At 21.9% G+C, this 14,785-nt stretch overlaps 3 protein-coding genes across 3 annotated transcripts; 2 read left to right on the top strand and 1 right to left on the bottom strand.

Moving 5' to 3' along the window:
- Positions 1-10,457: 10,457 nt before the first annotated feature.
- BO70DRAFT_367158 (small ubiquitin-related modifier domain-containing protein) lies at positions 10,458-11,811 on the bottom strand. Its single transcript, XM_025544519.1, has one exon. It carries the CDS (start codon positions 11,703-11,705, stop codon positions 10,524-10,526), a length of 1,182 nt encoding a protein of 393 aa, XP_025394101.1. The 5' UTR covers positions 11,706-11,811; the 3' UTR covers positions 10,458-10,523.
- A 231-nt stretch (positions 11,812-12,042) lies between these two features.
- BO70DRAFT_375313 (U4/U6-U5 snRNP complex subunit LSM6) lies at positions 12,043-12,510 on the top strand (the record flags this gene model as incomplete). Its single annotated transcript, XM_025545018.1, has 3 exons — positions 12,043-12,148; positions 12,305-12,418; positions 12,488-12,510. 3 exons carry the CDS (start codon positions 12,043-12,045, stop codon positions 12,508-12,510), a joined length of 243 nt encoding a protein of 80 aa, XP_025394102.1.
- Positions 12,511-13,195: 685 nt separating this feature from the next.
- Positions 13,196-14,425, top strand: BO70DRAFT_303425 (S-methyl-5-thioribose-1-phosphate isomerase; the record flags this gene model as incomplete). Its single annotated transcript, XM_025539792.1, has 2 exons — positions 13,196-13,722; positions 13,774-14,425. The coding sequence occupies 2 exons, from the start codon at positions 13,196-13,198 to the stop codon at positions 14,423-14,425; spliced, it is 1,179 nt and encodes a 392-aa protein (XP_025394103.1).
- Between the last annotated feature and the right edge of the window lie 360 nt (positions 14,426-14,785).

Genomic DNA, 14,785 nt, shown 5'->3' on the forward strand with positions numbered 1-14,785 from the left:
AACTAAATCTGGATTTTTAGCTAGTAATAATTATTAAATTTAATAAAAAAAATAGATTATATTACTAGCTATATAATTTAATATTTTTTTTAATTAAATAGAGATTATAATTTTATTTAAAAAGAAAGATTTAATAAAATTATTAATATATTTATAAAGATATTAATAAATCAGTTTATTATAAATTGATTTATAAACTAAACTAAAGTCTAGTTTATAATCTTAATATTTTATAAAATAGATTAATCTTAAATAAATCTAAATATATTTTTAAAAAAAAAGAATAATTTATTTATTTATTACCCGCGGATCGCGGGAGCAGTAAGAATATTATTTAAAATAATATTTTTATTATAATAATAAATTATAAGAAAAATACAGAAAAATAAAACTACAGAGAATTAGATTATTTTAAGAATTTTAATTAATAAAATAATAGATTATATATAAATTAGCTTCTTATACTCCGCGAAGAAGATAGATATCTATTATAAAAAAAAATAAAAGAATTATAATAAAAGCAGCAGCAGTATTAACAGTAATAGTAATAATAATAATAATAATAATAATAATAGCAGCGGCAGTCGCAGGAGTAATAATAATAATAATAATAATAATAATTATAGAAATAGACTGCTCTAATTTTATATTAATTATAAGATATAAAATAAATCTTTCTAAGAAATTACTTATGGCGGACACTCGCAGGAAAAAGAAAAAAAAAATAAAAAAAAACAAAATAAAAGCTTAGTAATAAAAACAGTAATTTTTTTATAAAAAAGAAATTAATAAATATATAATATAAGAAAAAAATATTAAGATAATTAATTATAATTCTTACATTAAATTATATATATTTTAAACTCGCGAAGTAATAAGTATTTATAAATTAATAAAAAATTATAAAATATTATATCTTATAATTTAATATAGATACTTTAGAGCTGCGAAAATATAAAATAATTATAAAAATATAAAATAAATTATAAAGATAAAAAATAGCCACAAAAATATAAAATAAATTATAAAAAATATAAAATAGCTATAAAAATATAAAATAGCTATAAAAATATAAAATAAGCTATAAAAATATAAAATAGCCGCGAAGATATAAAGTAAGTTATAAAAAATATAAAATAACTATAAAAATATAAAACAGCTATAAGAATATAAATAATTATAAGAATTCTTTAAATAAGTATTTATTTATAATAATAATAATAATTAAGAAAAAGAGACCGCAGAGATTAAGAAAAAAAAATTAAAAGAAAAAAAAAAATATTTAAAAACAATATTTTTTTAAAACTCTAAGTTCTGAGTCCTGAGTTCTGATTTATATCTAAATTAAAAATATTATATTATATTTATTATTTAATTATAATTATAGAAATACTTATAATATTTACTATCTAGTTATAATTATAGAGATCTAAAATATAATGAATAATAATATAACTATAGCTATATAGAACAGCCGCAATAGACTTATATAAAATAAATATTATAAAAAAAAAAAACTATCTTTTCTCTTACTAGTTTTTTTATAAAGAAAATTTTATAACAAAGATTTTAATAATATTTAATTTCTTATAAATAATAATCTTAAGAATTAAGATTCTAAAAAGAGAAATAATTATAAGAATAATAATTCTTATAATTCTTATAATATAATATATTATAAAAAATATTTATACTATAAAGATAGTCTCTTATAAAATAATTATATTAATATAATATATAATTCACAGAATTCTTATAGATATATTTATTTATAAAAAAAGTTAGATAAAAGACTAGTAATAATATTTTAAATAATATAAATATTATCTTAATTTTATAATAAATATATTTTCTTATATTATCTTAATATATACTCTTATAATTAGATTAAAAATTTAATAATAATACTTTAAGTAATATAAATACTATCTTAATTTTATAATAAATATATTTCTTTTATACTATATCAATATATACTCTTATAATTAAGATAATATAAAGAAAATATATTTATTATAAAATTAAGATAATATCTATATTATTTAAAATATTATTACTACTCTTTTATCTAGTTTTTTTTATAGATAAATATATTTATAAGAATTCTATAAATTATATATTATATTATAAGTATTATAAGGATTATTATTCTTATATTTATATAAAATAAACTAGTCTTTAACCAGATTAAAAAAATTATATCTATAAATAATAAAAAAAGATAATACTTTTATAATAATAAAGATTTATAAATTAATAATTAACTCTGTAGATAAAAGAAGTTAGATTCAATTTATTAATTATATTATATATATATTCTTAGATATATTTTAATTATATTATTAATCTATTTAATAGTTTTATTTATCTAAGTACAATAAATAATAAAAAATTGTGTTTTAATTTTAATAAGATTATATAATTATTTTTATATTCTTTTTATAAATTATCTGCTGTGATCTAAAATAATAAATTATAATATTTTATATTATTTAAAATATTAATTCAAAGTTATTTATATAGTAATTTTAATAATTCTCTTTTTTATAACTACTAAAATTATTTCTTTAATCAGATAGTTAGTAATTATAAGAAGACTAATATCTCTATTATTTTTAGATATTTTAATAATAAAATTTATACTAATTAAGAATTTAATAATAATAGTCTCTCTATATTTCTTTTACCTAGAATAATTAAAATATTTATAAAATTATTTAGTTATTCTGATTATTTAAGCTATCTTAATTCTGTTAAAAAATATATCTACTTAGTTATTTTTAATACTTTTATAATAAATAAAGAAAAGGTTAAACCTATTAAAAAAGACTTTATTTAATATATTACTTCAACAGCTTTTATAAGAAATAAAAGTATTTTAAATTTTTATAATTATAATTATTTTAAATATTAAAATAGAATATTCTTTTTAATAAGCTAATAAAGAGACCTAAGCAGATCTAAAAAGTGTAATATAAATTAACAATAAAAAGTAATAAATTTAATAAATTTATATATTTTTTTAATAATAATAAAAGCTTTTTATTTCTGTATAATAGAGATCTTTTTGAAATTTATATTTATTTTTTATCTAACTTTAATAAAAAATTCTAGGTACTTAGTTTTCTTTTATTTAAATTTATATTTACTAGTGTTTTAGTATAGTTCTATTTCTTATAATTTAATTAAAACTTATTAAATATAATCTTAATATTACTACTAAATTTCTAATGAAAAGATAAGAATATTATTTAAATAAATTAAATAGAACTTATTTAAATAATTATATAAAATTTAGTTAATATATTTTTAAAAAATATTTAAAATATTTATTAAACTAAATAAAATAAGAAATTATTTGTATAATTTATATTATATACAGAAGACTATTATCTATTTCTAATTATTTTAATATAAATTTTATAAAATATAACAGAGATATTTAGTTTAATAAATTATAACATTTTTCTAATCTAATTTAGTATCTTATAAATTAAAGAAAAAGAATAATAATCTTTTTTAAAAATTATATTTAAGTCTTAATAATTAATATAAAATTAAAACTTATTATTTAATTGCTAAATAAAAAAGTATATCACAGCTACAAAGATGCTGATATAAATAAATCTTTTATTTAATAATTTAATAATTCTTTTAAAAATATAATAAGCTTTTTCTTTAATATATTATAAAATAATTTTAAAAATAATTATAAAGTCTTATTATTCTTCTATTCTAATTTAATAATATGATTAATCTTTTAATTCTAGAATAAAGAAAAAGCTTTAATATTTTTTAATTTAAAAATTTGAGAAGCTATTAATAATATAAAAAAAGAATATTTTCTAGATTTAGCTTTAATCTTTTATATAAAGTTTTCTTAATATTTTAAAATAATATAATAAATATCTTTATATTTATTCTTAAGATTTTTTTAAATCTAGATTTAAAATATAGTAGCTAATATTCTAAATAAAAAAATATATTATTATTATTATTTTTAATCTTAATTAAAATATTTAAAAATAGATATAATTTTAATCTAATTTAATTTTTTTATTATATCTTCTTAATTAAGACAGATCTAAGATAATATTATATTTAAGCAAATAATTTATTATATATATATAAATATTAGACTTAATATATATCTTAATATTTAGTTATATAAAAATAATATACTTAATTATTTATTTTTTATTAATCTTAATTACTAGAATATAGAGTGGCTTAACCTGACTGTTATATCTTAACCTTAACCTGGCTATAATCTGGCGGTCAGATTAAGATATAAAAAATTTTTAATTATATAGTTAAGATCAGATTAAGATATAATTATTAGTATAACTATTTATATCTATTAATTAAAAAGATTAGATATAGCAGATAGATTAATAATTATAAATTAATTTATAATATATATATTTTTTTTATATAAATAATATATAAAGTATAATATATATTTAATTATAGTATAGTTATAATAATATTCTTTAGATATAATTTATTACTTAATCTATTTAATTAATTATCTTAAGAAATATACTATATTCTAAAAAAGATTTTTATAAAATCTAGTATAAAAGAAATAAAAAAAAATATAGAATATTTATTCTTTATACTATTTAAGATAATAATTATAATAATATAAAAAATATAAAGACTAAGTCTTTATCTTTATCTGAATATATATAATAATTAAAGATTTAAATAAGATTAGTTTTTTTAATTTTAATAATAATCTATTTTCTAAATTATCTTTAAAATTATCTATATTCTTATTCTTATTAATATAGAAGATAATAATTATCTTATTTTTTTTTTATTTTTTAAATATAAAAATAATTAAATCTAGATTAAGATTATTAAATATATTCTAATATTTTTTATTTATAATAAAATAATTAATATATATTTAAAATATAACTGCTTTAATTATATTAAAATTAAGATAATTTTAATAATAATAATAAATATTTTAAGAACTATTAAAAAGATATTTAATACTAATATTATTAATTATAATTAAGAGAAAATCTCTAGCTATCTAATAGAGAATAGAAAACTAATTATAATAAAATTTTTAGTAAATAAGAATATTAGTATACTCTGTAATATCTAAAATTATATTAATTTAATTAAAAATATCTTAATAAACTATATATTTTTAATATCTAGATATATCTTAAGTTTTTTATATATCTTAATTATAGATAAAAGTCTTTAATATTTAAAAATATTATAAAAGATCTTATTTAGATCTGATAATAATTTAGAGACTATTAATAATATATTAATTATTAGATTTTAATTAAAATAAAAAAAGAATATCTTCTTAAAAATAATTTAGTATTTATAATATTAGTTAATATTATTATTTAATTATATATTTTTCTTAAATTTCTTAAGTTTTAATATTAGATCTAGAATAGTTATAATTATATAAATATAATTTTTTATTTAATAAATATAATAATAATATTTTCAGAGCTTTTAATATATATTATACAAGCTCTTAAGAATTTTTTTTTTAAAGTATTTATTTTCTTTCTAATCTATTAATTAAGTAATTCAGATAATTAAAAAAATTATTATAAATATTATAAATTTTATAAATAATAGACTTACTGTTCTTAGAGAGATAAAAAATAAAAAAAAAAAAAAATATAGAAGCTTAAGAAAATATTTTATCTATTTTTATTTAATTATAATAAAATAAAGATAATTAATATTATTATATTTATAATATTAAATAAAACTTTTGATTACTTAATAAAAATTAAATATTTAATAAATTATAAGATAGATTAAGTTCCAGCAGATTTTATAATTAAGAAGAAGATAATAAATTAAGTTAAATTTAAATTATTAAATAAATAAAAACTTTTTATAATATTAAAAACTTATATTTATAAATTATATAATCTTTTAAATTTATAATTAAAAATTAATATAATAAACTAGCTGATAAAAAACTTCTAGAAACTTTTTATAAAAAAAGATTTTATATTAATCTTTTATAGATAGCTTCTAGAATATATTTTTTTAAAAATTCTTAAAATATTAAAAAAGATTTTAAGATTTCTATTATTATTTTTTTATATATATTTAATAATATTATTTAAGATCTTAATTTAAAGTTTCTGTAGAAAAATATTAATTATAAGCTAAATTATATAAATAAGATAGAAAATATAATACTAGTTTTAAATAATTTTTAAAAGATTAAAATTAATTAAAATATTATAAAACTAAGTACTCTGGCTAAGTTAAGTTTAAAATTTAATTAAGATTATATTAAATATTATATTATTATTATTAGTATTATTAATTATTATATCTAATAATTAATAAATAAGATTATATTTATATAAGACTAATAGAATAATTATAGCTAGATTTTTATTAATATAAAATTTAGATATTAGTTAAAAGTCTAGTAAAATCTTATAATAATCTATATCTTTTATTAAGAAATATTTAATTAAATTAAGAAATATTTTCTAATTAAGACTGATCTAGTAGTTTATTATAATTAATATTTATTTAATATTTAAGAATTTTAATAATAATTATATATATATCTTTTTAAACAGTTTTATAAGATATTCTTTAATTTATATTTAATTAAAAGAATTTAATTTTTAATAAAAAGATAAAATAATAAGATTAATTATCTATTTAAATTAAATATACTTAATAATTTAAAATAATAAATAATAGATAATTATAAAATATAGGATTTAATTCTAAAAATTCTGTTTATTATAGATTATAAAGATCTAAAGAAAAATAATAATTAAAAAAAATTTATTTTAAAAAAATAAATAAATATTTATAATAATTCTTTACTCAGTATCTGACTAATTATTTATTTAGATATAATTAATAATAATTTTTTTTTATAATTCTTATAAAGATAATAGCTTATAGAACTAGTTTCTGAGTTTTTAATTTCTAAATATTATAAAATATAAAGATATATAATATAATAAATATAAAAAATTTTATTAAAAAATAATATATTTTTCTGAAAGCTGTTCTATATTATTAATAATTTTTTTTAATTAAAATAAAATAGTGGTTTTTTAGTTTATATATAATTTTTAGAAAAGATTATTTTTATTATTAATTTTAGAAAATAGAGAGCTTTTTTTAAAAAATTAAATATAAAATAATCTTTTAATTTTTTGTAATATATATAATCTTAAGATTTAAAAAAAAAAAAAAATCTGACTTAAGAAACTTATTTTAGTTTAGATATTATTATAATTTATAAAGATCTAAGAAATAAAAGAAGAAGACTTGATAGTATTTTTTAAAAATAAACTAAATAATTATAATTAATTTATAATTCTGAAGCTGTTCTATAAATAATAAATATAAAAAAATAAAAATAGAAAACTCTGTTTAGTAGATATTAAATTAAAATAAGAATTTAATATAATAATAAAATAGGATTTAATCTTTAATTCTAAATTTAATAATAGATCTAGCAAGCAGAAATTTATATCTAAAGCTTAAAATTATAGAATAATTTCTTTTTTTAAATAAAGCTGCTTAAGATATAATAGACTAGAATAAAAAATAAATATTTATAAAAAAAATTTATAAAAGACTTTTATAAAATCTTTTATAAGAGCTATAGTATTATAGTATAGATCTAGTATATTTTATTTATTTTATTTATCTATTTTATTTATTTAATCTGTTTAATCTGTTTAATCTGTTTAATCTATTTAATCTACTTTATTCTAATAATCTAATTATTTATAATCTTCTTAACTATTTATTTATTTCTGATTTTATTAATAGCTTTTTAAGCTATATTTTATTTATAAATCTAAAAATAGTCTAATTCAGAAAAAATAATAGAATAGAAATAATATATTTATTCTTAGTATTTTAATTAATAATTAATATATAATTTTTCTAGTATTCTATAATATAATTAAGATATATAGCTAAAATAGAGTAATAATTATATATTTTTATATATATTTCTTGCTGTAAGAATAATAATTTTATAAAAAACTAAATTTTATTAATATAACTAGGACTTTCTTATTATTTCTGATAAATAATAATAAAGAAGATATTAATTATTTTTTTAATTATATTTTTTTAATCTAAAAGATTTCTTTTTATATATTTTTAGATAATAATAAAGATAGCCAGATTAATAACTGTTTAATCTAGATATATCTTAATTATATTAGAGCTTAAAAAAATATAGTAAATAGATCTTAGTACTAAAAATAATTAAGATAATTAATTATCTGATTTTTGATTATACTGTGATCAGATATAAAAATTTTCTTAATCTGATTATAATCTGGCGGTTAGGTATAAAAATTCCAATTAACCTGATCTGACCTGGCCGTTAGCCACTCTACTAGAATAGATATAATAGAAATTAGCTTAAAATCTTATTTTTATATAAACTTTTAATTAATAATTTTATAGACTTAGTATCTTATATTTATTAATATTTAAATATTAGTTATTTAATTTATAATAGTTTCTAAAAGTAAGAATCTAATATTTATATGTTCTCTTTTAAAATATTTTTAATTTAGATTAATTACTTTTTTTAAATATTATTATTTATAACTTTATATAGAGACTACTTTTTTTTAATAATTATTATAATTATTCAAGATCTTCTTAAATTAGTTCTTTTCTTAGATCACGAGTATAGCTTATATAATTAGTTAAATAAATATTTTTTAATTATATTCTTTAATTAGATATTTTTATTTTTTATAATAAAAATAAATATTTATTTCTTTTTTTTAAAGTTTCTATATTAATATCTACTCTAAAAAAGATTTTATTGATATATTTTCTTATACTGAGCCGTCTTTTAATAGTTTATAATTATAATAATATATTCTTAGTCTATAATATTAGATAAATAAAATATTAAAATAGATTAATAATAATTCTATTTTTAAAATCTTTTTATTTATTTTTTTATAGTATAATGATATTATTATAGTTAATTATAATATTTCTTATAAATAAAACTTTTCTATAAACTAATCATTATTTCTTAAAGAATATAATTAAGAATATTCTCTAATATAGTAATCTTTAGATAATCTTTAGATTATTATTTTAGATAATATTATTACTATTAGCTTATATAAGTATAATATTAGAATTTTCTAGAAATCCTTTAAGCTTCTGATTATTTTAATAATATAAATATAATTTATTTAATATTTTTATCTTTTAATCTTTATTTTCATAAATGTTATTTATTTTAATAATAATAATAATAATATAAATAGCTTTATTATTTAGAGTTTAGACTTTAATATTAAAATAAGATTCTTCTTATTATATTATTTTTTTTAAATATATAAATATATAAATTATTTTAATAATATTATTAGAATATATATCTATATTTATTATAAACTTAAAATATAAATATATTTTAAAATCAGAAAGATCTTATTTATTATTTTTATTAAAGACTTTAATTTTTAAATAAAAGATTTTTAATTATATAATTAAATAATTATTTATAAAAATTCTAAGAATATTTTTTATTAAGATAATAGATTTTTTATTATCTAAATATTTATAATTTTCTGTGATTTATTAATTTATTAATTAAATTATATCTATTTATTCTGTTATTATATTTTATAATAATTTTATTATTTTATTATTTATTCTTCTGCTTTTTTTAATCTATATACTAGATTAATAAGATATTATATTTATATTAGATTCTTTATTAATTTTTTATATATAATTAATTACTGATTTAAAATATTTTTTATAGATTATTAATATTTTAATTATATAGTTAATTTTTAAATTATAATATTTTAATTAATTTATTTTAATTTTTATACAGCTAGTCACTGAACTATAATATTTTTTTTAAAAATTATTTCTAATATTAGAGACAGAATCTATAAGCTATAAAAAATTAAGTTTATATATAAGAAAAAAAATGACTAATATTTTAAAAAGAATTTTTAAGAATTTAATAATTATATATATATATATATATAACTCAGTGAATTAATAATCTAACAAGACATACTAGCTGAGTTGGATAGCCCTGGTATGTATCCCATAACACTCTTGCTTTATTATTATTTTAATGTATCACACAGGGATTGCCAAGCATTTGGGATTTGGAGGATTTATATAAGAACCCCATAACAATTATCAAAAAGAATTAAAAAAGATCTTATAAGTATAATATTTAAGTAATAAGATTATGAGAAAAAATATAATTATAAATAATATAAGGAAGATATATCTATTCTAAAATTAAAATATAGTCTATAGTATTATTTAAAATATTATAACTTCTTTTTTATCTACGTTCTCTTATAAATAAATATATTCACAAGAACTCTATAAATTATATATCTGAGTACCTGCTAGTATAGTATCCTCGGGAGGGACTGTCTAGGGAGTATGAATATATCGCGAGGGTTATAAGGATTACTATCCTTACAAAGGCTGTTTATTACAAGCAGACTAATCTTGATCTAAGCTTCTCTTTTGACTATCACATCCACAAGATCATTGTTCATCAAATCATAGGATGCTAGGGTTGATGAAGGATCTAAGCGGTCACCATCGAATAACAAGTACACATCACACTCCGCAGGAATATGCCTCTTGATACGAAAGGCAGTAATAAGTTGTGATACCCGCATTTGTAGACTGAAATGTACCTTCAGATCATGAACACCTGGAGATTTTAAGACAAGTGTGTCCAAATCAAAACTCTCAGCCAATAAATCCGCTGCCTCTGATAGTGACCCTTTATTGGTCGCAAGCGACAACTGTCGATTGTTCAAGTTGAAAATCTCATCAGTTGCAGCTTCCATATGAAGTTGCAACTCTTCATCATCGACCAAAAAAGATTTATAATCTTTCGTGCTGACAACTTTACCATCCCGCGTGTGAATTCCCAAACTCCTGCATGTAGTAACATCAAACAGTCTCTTGCCCTTCCAAGTTAAGAATATCGACGCCTGAATTTCTCTAGAAAGACTCTGGCGATGACACCAAGCCAGGCGGACATCTTTCAATGGCTGGTGCAGTTTGCGGCGAACAATCAGCGGTTTTGTATTCGCAATTTTCGAAGTAATAAGGATTTGAACCACAGCATCATTGTCTCTGTGATTGGATTTATCAGGCATGACAATATCGGGGTCTGTCCGAGCATGCTTGGCGTTCGGGTTTCCGGCAATCTGCACCTTTTTCTCCTCTCCTCTTTCCATGGGCCACGGGGATATGGTCACTGTGTCTTCCTCAGTAGACCGAACATTTTCCACAAGAGCACGAGTTTGCATGCTGGTCTCAATTATTTTTGCAGTGTTAGGTTTACCAGTGTCTTCCATTCCTGGGGGTTGACAGTCACTCTTGTTGACATCCTCTTGCAAACTAGAACTACAGCTGGTGCCGGAATTCAGTGCTCGGTCCTGAGTATTTGATATCTGGTGGTTGTTGCAGGGTTCAGTTCCGGGCCCGCTCGCCTCTGGGGTTTGTTCAAACCGCCGACGTTTTGTGCTGCCATTATTTCCTATAAATCTCGCAGAATGTGCTCTCGTGTTCGTAGTGACGATGTCATTATAGACTTGACCAGCACGGCGGTAAAAATCTAAGTCTGCTTCCTCGTCGCCTCTGCTTGCCCAAGAGGGTTTATTGAAAAACGAACGCATTTCACCAGATTATAAGGATTGTCATATGTAAAAAGAAAATCAGTGTCAAAGACCATATCCAGAATCAAGTGATTCTCATCGGCAAAGAACATACAACTATGTCGACTGTGGATGTTGTTGGCGACATATTGCGGAGCCGCGGGACGGCACGTGCATCACCCCTCCCCACATCCACGCCCTGTCTAGTCCTATTCAGGTTAATGTGACTAGTAAGACCAGTTTCAATCTCTTCGGCGATTCAACAATCCAGTGGATTTTCCAGGAGAAGCGGTCATCTACCTTCAGCAATCCAAATCAAAGGCAAACGACCACGGAAGGAGAGTCACTAGCAACTAAAATGGAGAATGGTGCACCATCCGAAGGGAAGGATCCCTCAGCCTTTCTGAGCGAGATCATCAGTGCACCGGTCACTGTCAAGTTGAACTCCGGTGTTGTATACAAAGGTACTTAGATTGTCACTCTCACTCTCTTATATTGTTTTTACTTCAGCCCTCTATATGAAGCCCTCGATTTTTTTGTATTCTGAATAAAAAGATTTTTTGAAAAGAACTTGAAAGGAGACTTCAAAAGAGAAAACATCATGCTAACAACCAGTTCAGGGGAACTCCAATCAGTAGATGGCTATATGAACATAGCCCTAGAAAAGTCCGAGGAATTTGTTAACGGAATCCTGACAAGAAGTTATGGGGATGCGTTCATACGGGGAAATAACGGTTTGTCATGTCACACCTAGTATACCAAACACTTCTGATTGTTATTATTTTGAACTATGTGTTATACAGTGCTGTATATATCAGCACAGTGATTGGATATATCCAGCCGACACCAGCTAGAGAACACCTTGTCCACTGCCTGCATTGCCTTTACGGCCTAAGGAATGGTTTCCTTGCCACTAAAGCCTTTCAGGATGCAGAGTAACAATACCCAGAAAGAGTAGACAGCCCGGGGATGATCAAGGTATGGAGGGGGTAATCTGGACGAGTCAATTGGTACAGGCCAGATCTTCACAAAACATTACACAGCCCGACCGTTTCTCAGTCCTCTCTTTGAAGGGGCCGAGTAATAGATACTTGACATGATCACGGGGGAACTACTTTCAGAGCAAGAAGGCATGCGGGCTATTTTAGTAGACCATACATTTGCAAGTGCAAGGTAACAGGTGATTCCGATCTAGTTTCATCAGAGAATTAAACTTGTCCGATACTTCTGCTCTCTCTAGAGAAATCATGTTTTATTTCTGTCCAAGTTCCAAATGCTACTAGTTGGTTCATCATTCCTAGCCCTATGGCGGGGCTGATGTCGGCAGCTTTTCTGCCCCACGTGTGCGTTGAACTAAAAGTGGGAAGCAGCGGAATTGTTGACCACAATGTTACGACATGACACACATTGAACAATTTTCTCGGAAAATTACTTCAACCAGTAACATTTTACCCACTTTTTCATTTCATATAGCAATCTTGCTTTCCTGGTCTAATATCAGAGTTTGAATCATGACTCTGCAGGCAATCAGATACAGTGCTGGCAATCTATCTATCATTGATCAGCTACAGCTCCCTTATGTGGAAAATTATATTCCTATCCGTACCAGTGACGAAGCCTGGCATGCAATCAAAGAAATGAGGGTGCGAGGAGCTCCTGCTATTGCCATTGTAGCAGCCCTAGCCCTCGCCTCCGAGCTCCAGACACTTGTGGCATACGACCAAATTTCCTCCAGCGCAGAAGAGGTTCAGGCATTCATTATAGAAAAGCTCCAGTACCTCGTGAGCAGCAGACCTACAGCGGTCAATCTTGGAGATGCATCCCGGAAACTTAGTGCTGTGGTGGTGGATCACGCCGGGAGACCAGAATCAAACGGTCACAGCGTCGCGACGGCTTTGATTCAAGCAGCCGAAGAAATGCTGGCAAAAGATATCAATGATAATATACAAATTGGAGCATATGGTGCACAATGGATTTTGGCGAATGGCTTAGATGCGAAGAAATCAAAAGCCACTGTCCTCACCCATTGCAATACAGGGTTAGTACAACACACCAAGCCAAGGGCGCTCCGTTTTTGATACATTGGCAGATCTCTTGCAACATCAGGATACGGAACAGCATTGGGTGTTATTCGTGCACTGGCATCAACAAGCAAATTACGACATGCATATTGCACTGAAACACGTCCCTACAATCAGGGATCCCGTTTGACAGCATTTGAATTGGTCCATGACAATATTCCCGCTACCCTGATTACAGATTCGATGGCTGCCGCTCTGCTTGCTAAATCGGAGGCTAGTGTAGATGCGATCGTAGTTGGTGCGGATAGGGTGGCAGCAAACGGTGATACTGCAAACAAAATAGGCACATACGCTCTAGCTGTCCTTGCAAAGTATCACGGAGTGAAGTTCCTTGTCGCTGCGCCACTCACTACAATTGATTTGAGCACAAAGACCGGCAACGACATCATCATTGAGGAACGTCCAGCGTCTGAGGTAACAAAGATTAAAGGACCTCGCGACAAGAGCTCTACCAATGAGGTGGAGTTTGAGACAGTGTGCATAGCTGCCAGTGGTATCAACGTTTGGAACCCAGCATTTGATATTACACCATCAGCACTCATTGATGGTATCATCACGGAGAAGGGTGTGGTGGAAAAGGATGCCAAAGGACGGTTTCAGTTGGAGGATTTGTTCTGCGATCCTTCGATTACAGCAGCCTCTGTTCCCGAGTCTGCTTGACCAAACGCATTCATCGATCCTTCGGGTATATTCTCAAACATGTTGAGTAGGTCATCAATTTTACTTTCCAAGTTGTTCAAGTGGTTTTCCAGTGCAAGTGCTGTTCTTTCGCCACTGCAGTAGGTATTATTAGTCATATATTCATTGCTTGTATGGCAGAGTAATTACTTTGCTAATTCCTTAAAAGCCTAAACAATGAGGGTTAGCAGCCAAGTAGGAGGAGGTATTCGATTACCTTGAATCTGTATAGTCATTTTGTAATATATGGGCAGGGGCAATTGTCTCGGGGGTTATTGAAACTTACTTGTGCAATATCGCTATCGTGCTGTGGGTGGTTGGATGGCGGCATGGCTGGTAAAA

Source organism: Aspergillus heteromorphus, assembly GCF_003184545.1.
Source record: "Aspergillus heteromorphus CBS 117.55 chromosome Unknown BO70scaffold_86, whole genome shotgun sequence".
Taxonomy (NCBI): domain Eukaryota; kingdom Fungi; phylum Ascomycota; class Eurotiomycetes; order Eurotiales; family Aspergillaceae; genus Aspergillus; species Aspergillus heteromorphus.

What these genes read in the sequence shown, in the direction of transcription:
- BO70DRAFT_367158 (XM_025544519.1), bottom strand. Translation starts at nt 11,705, where the DNA reads ATGCGTTCGTTTTTCAATAAACCCTCTTGGGCAAGCAGAGGCGACGAG.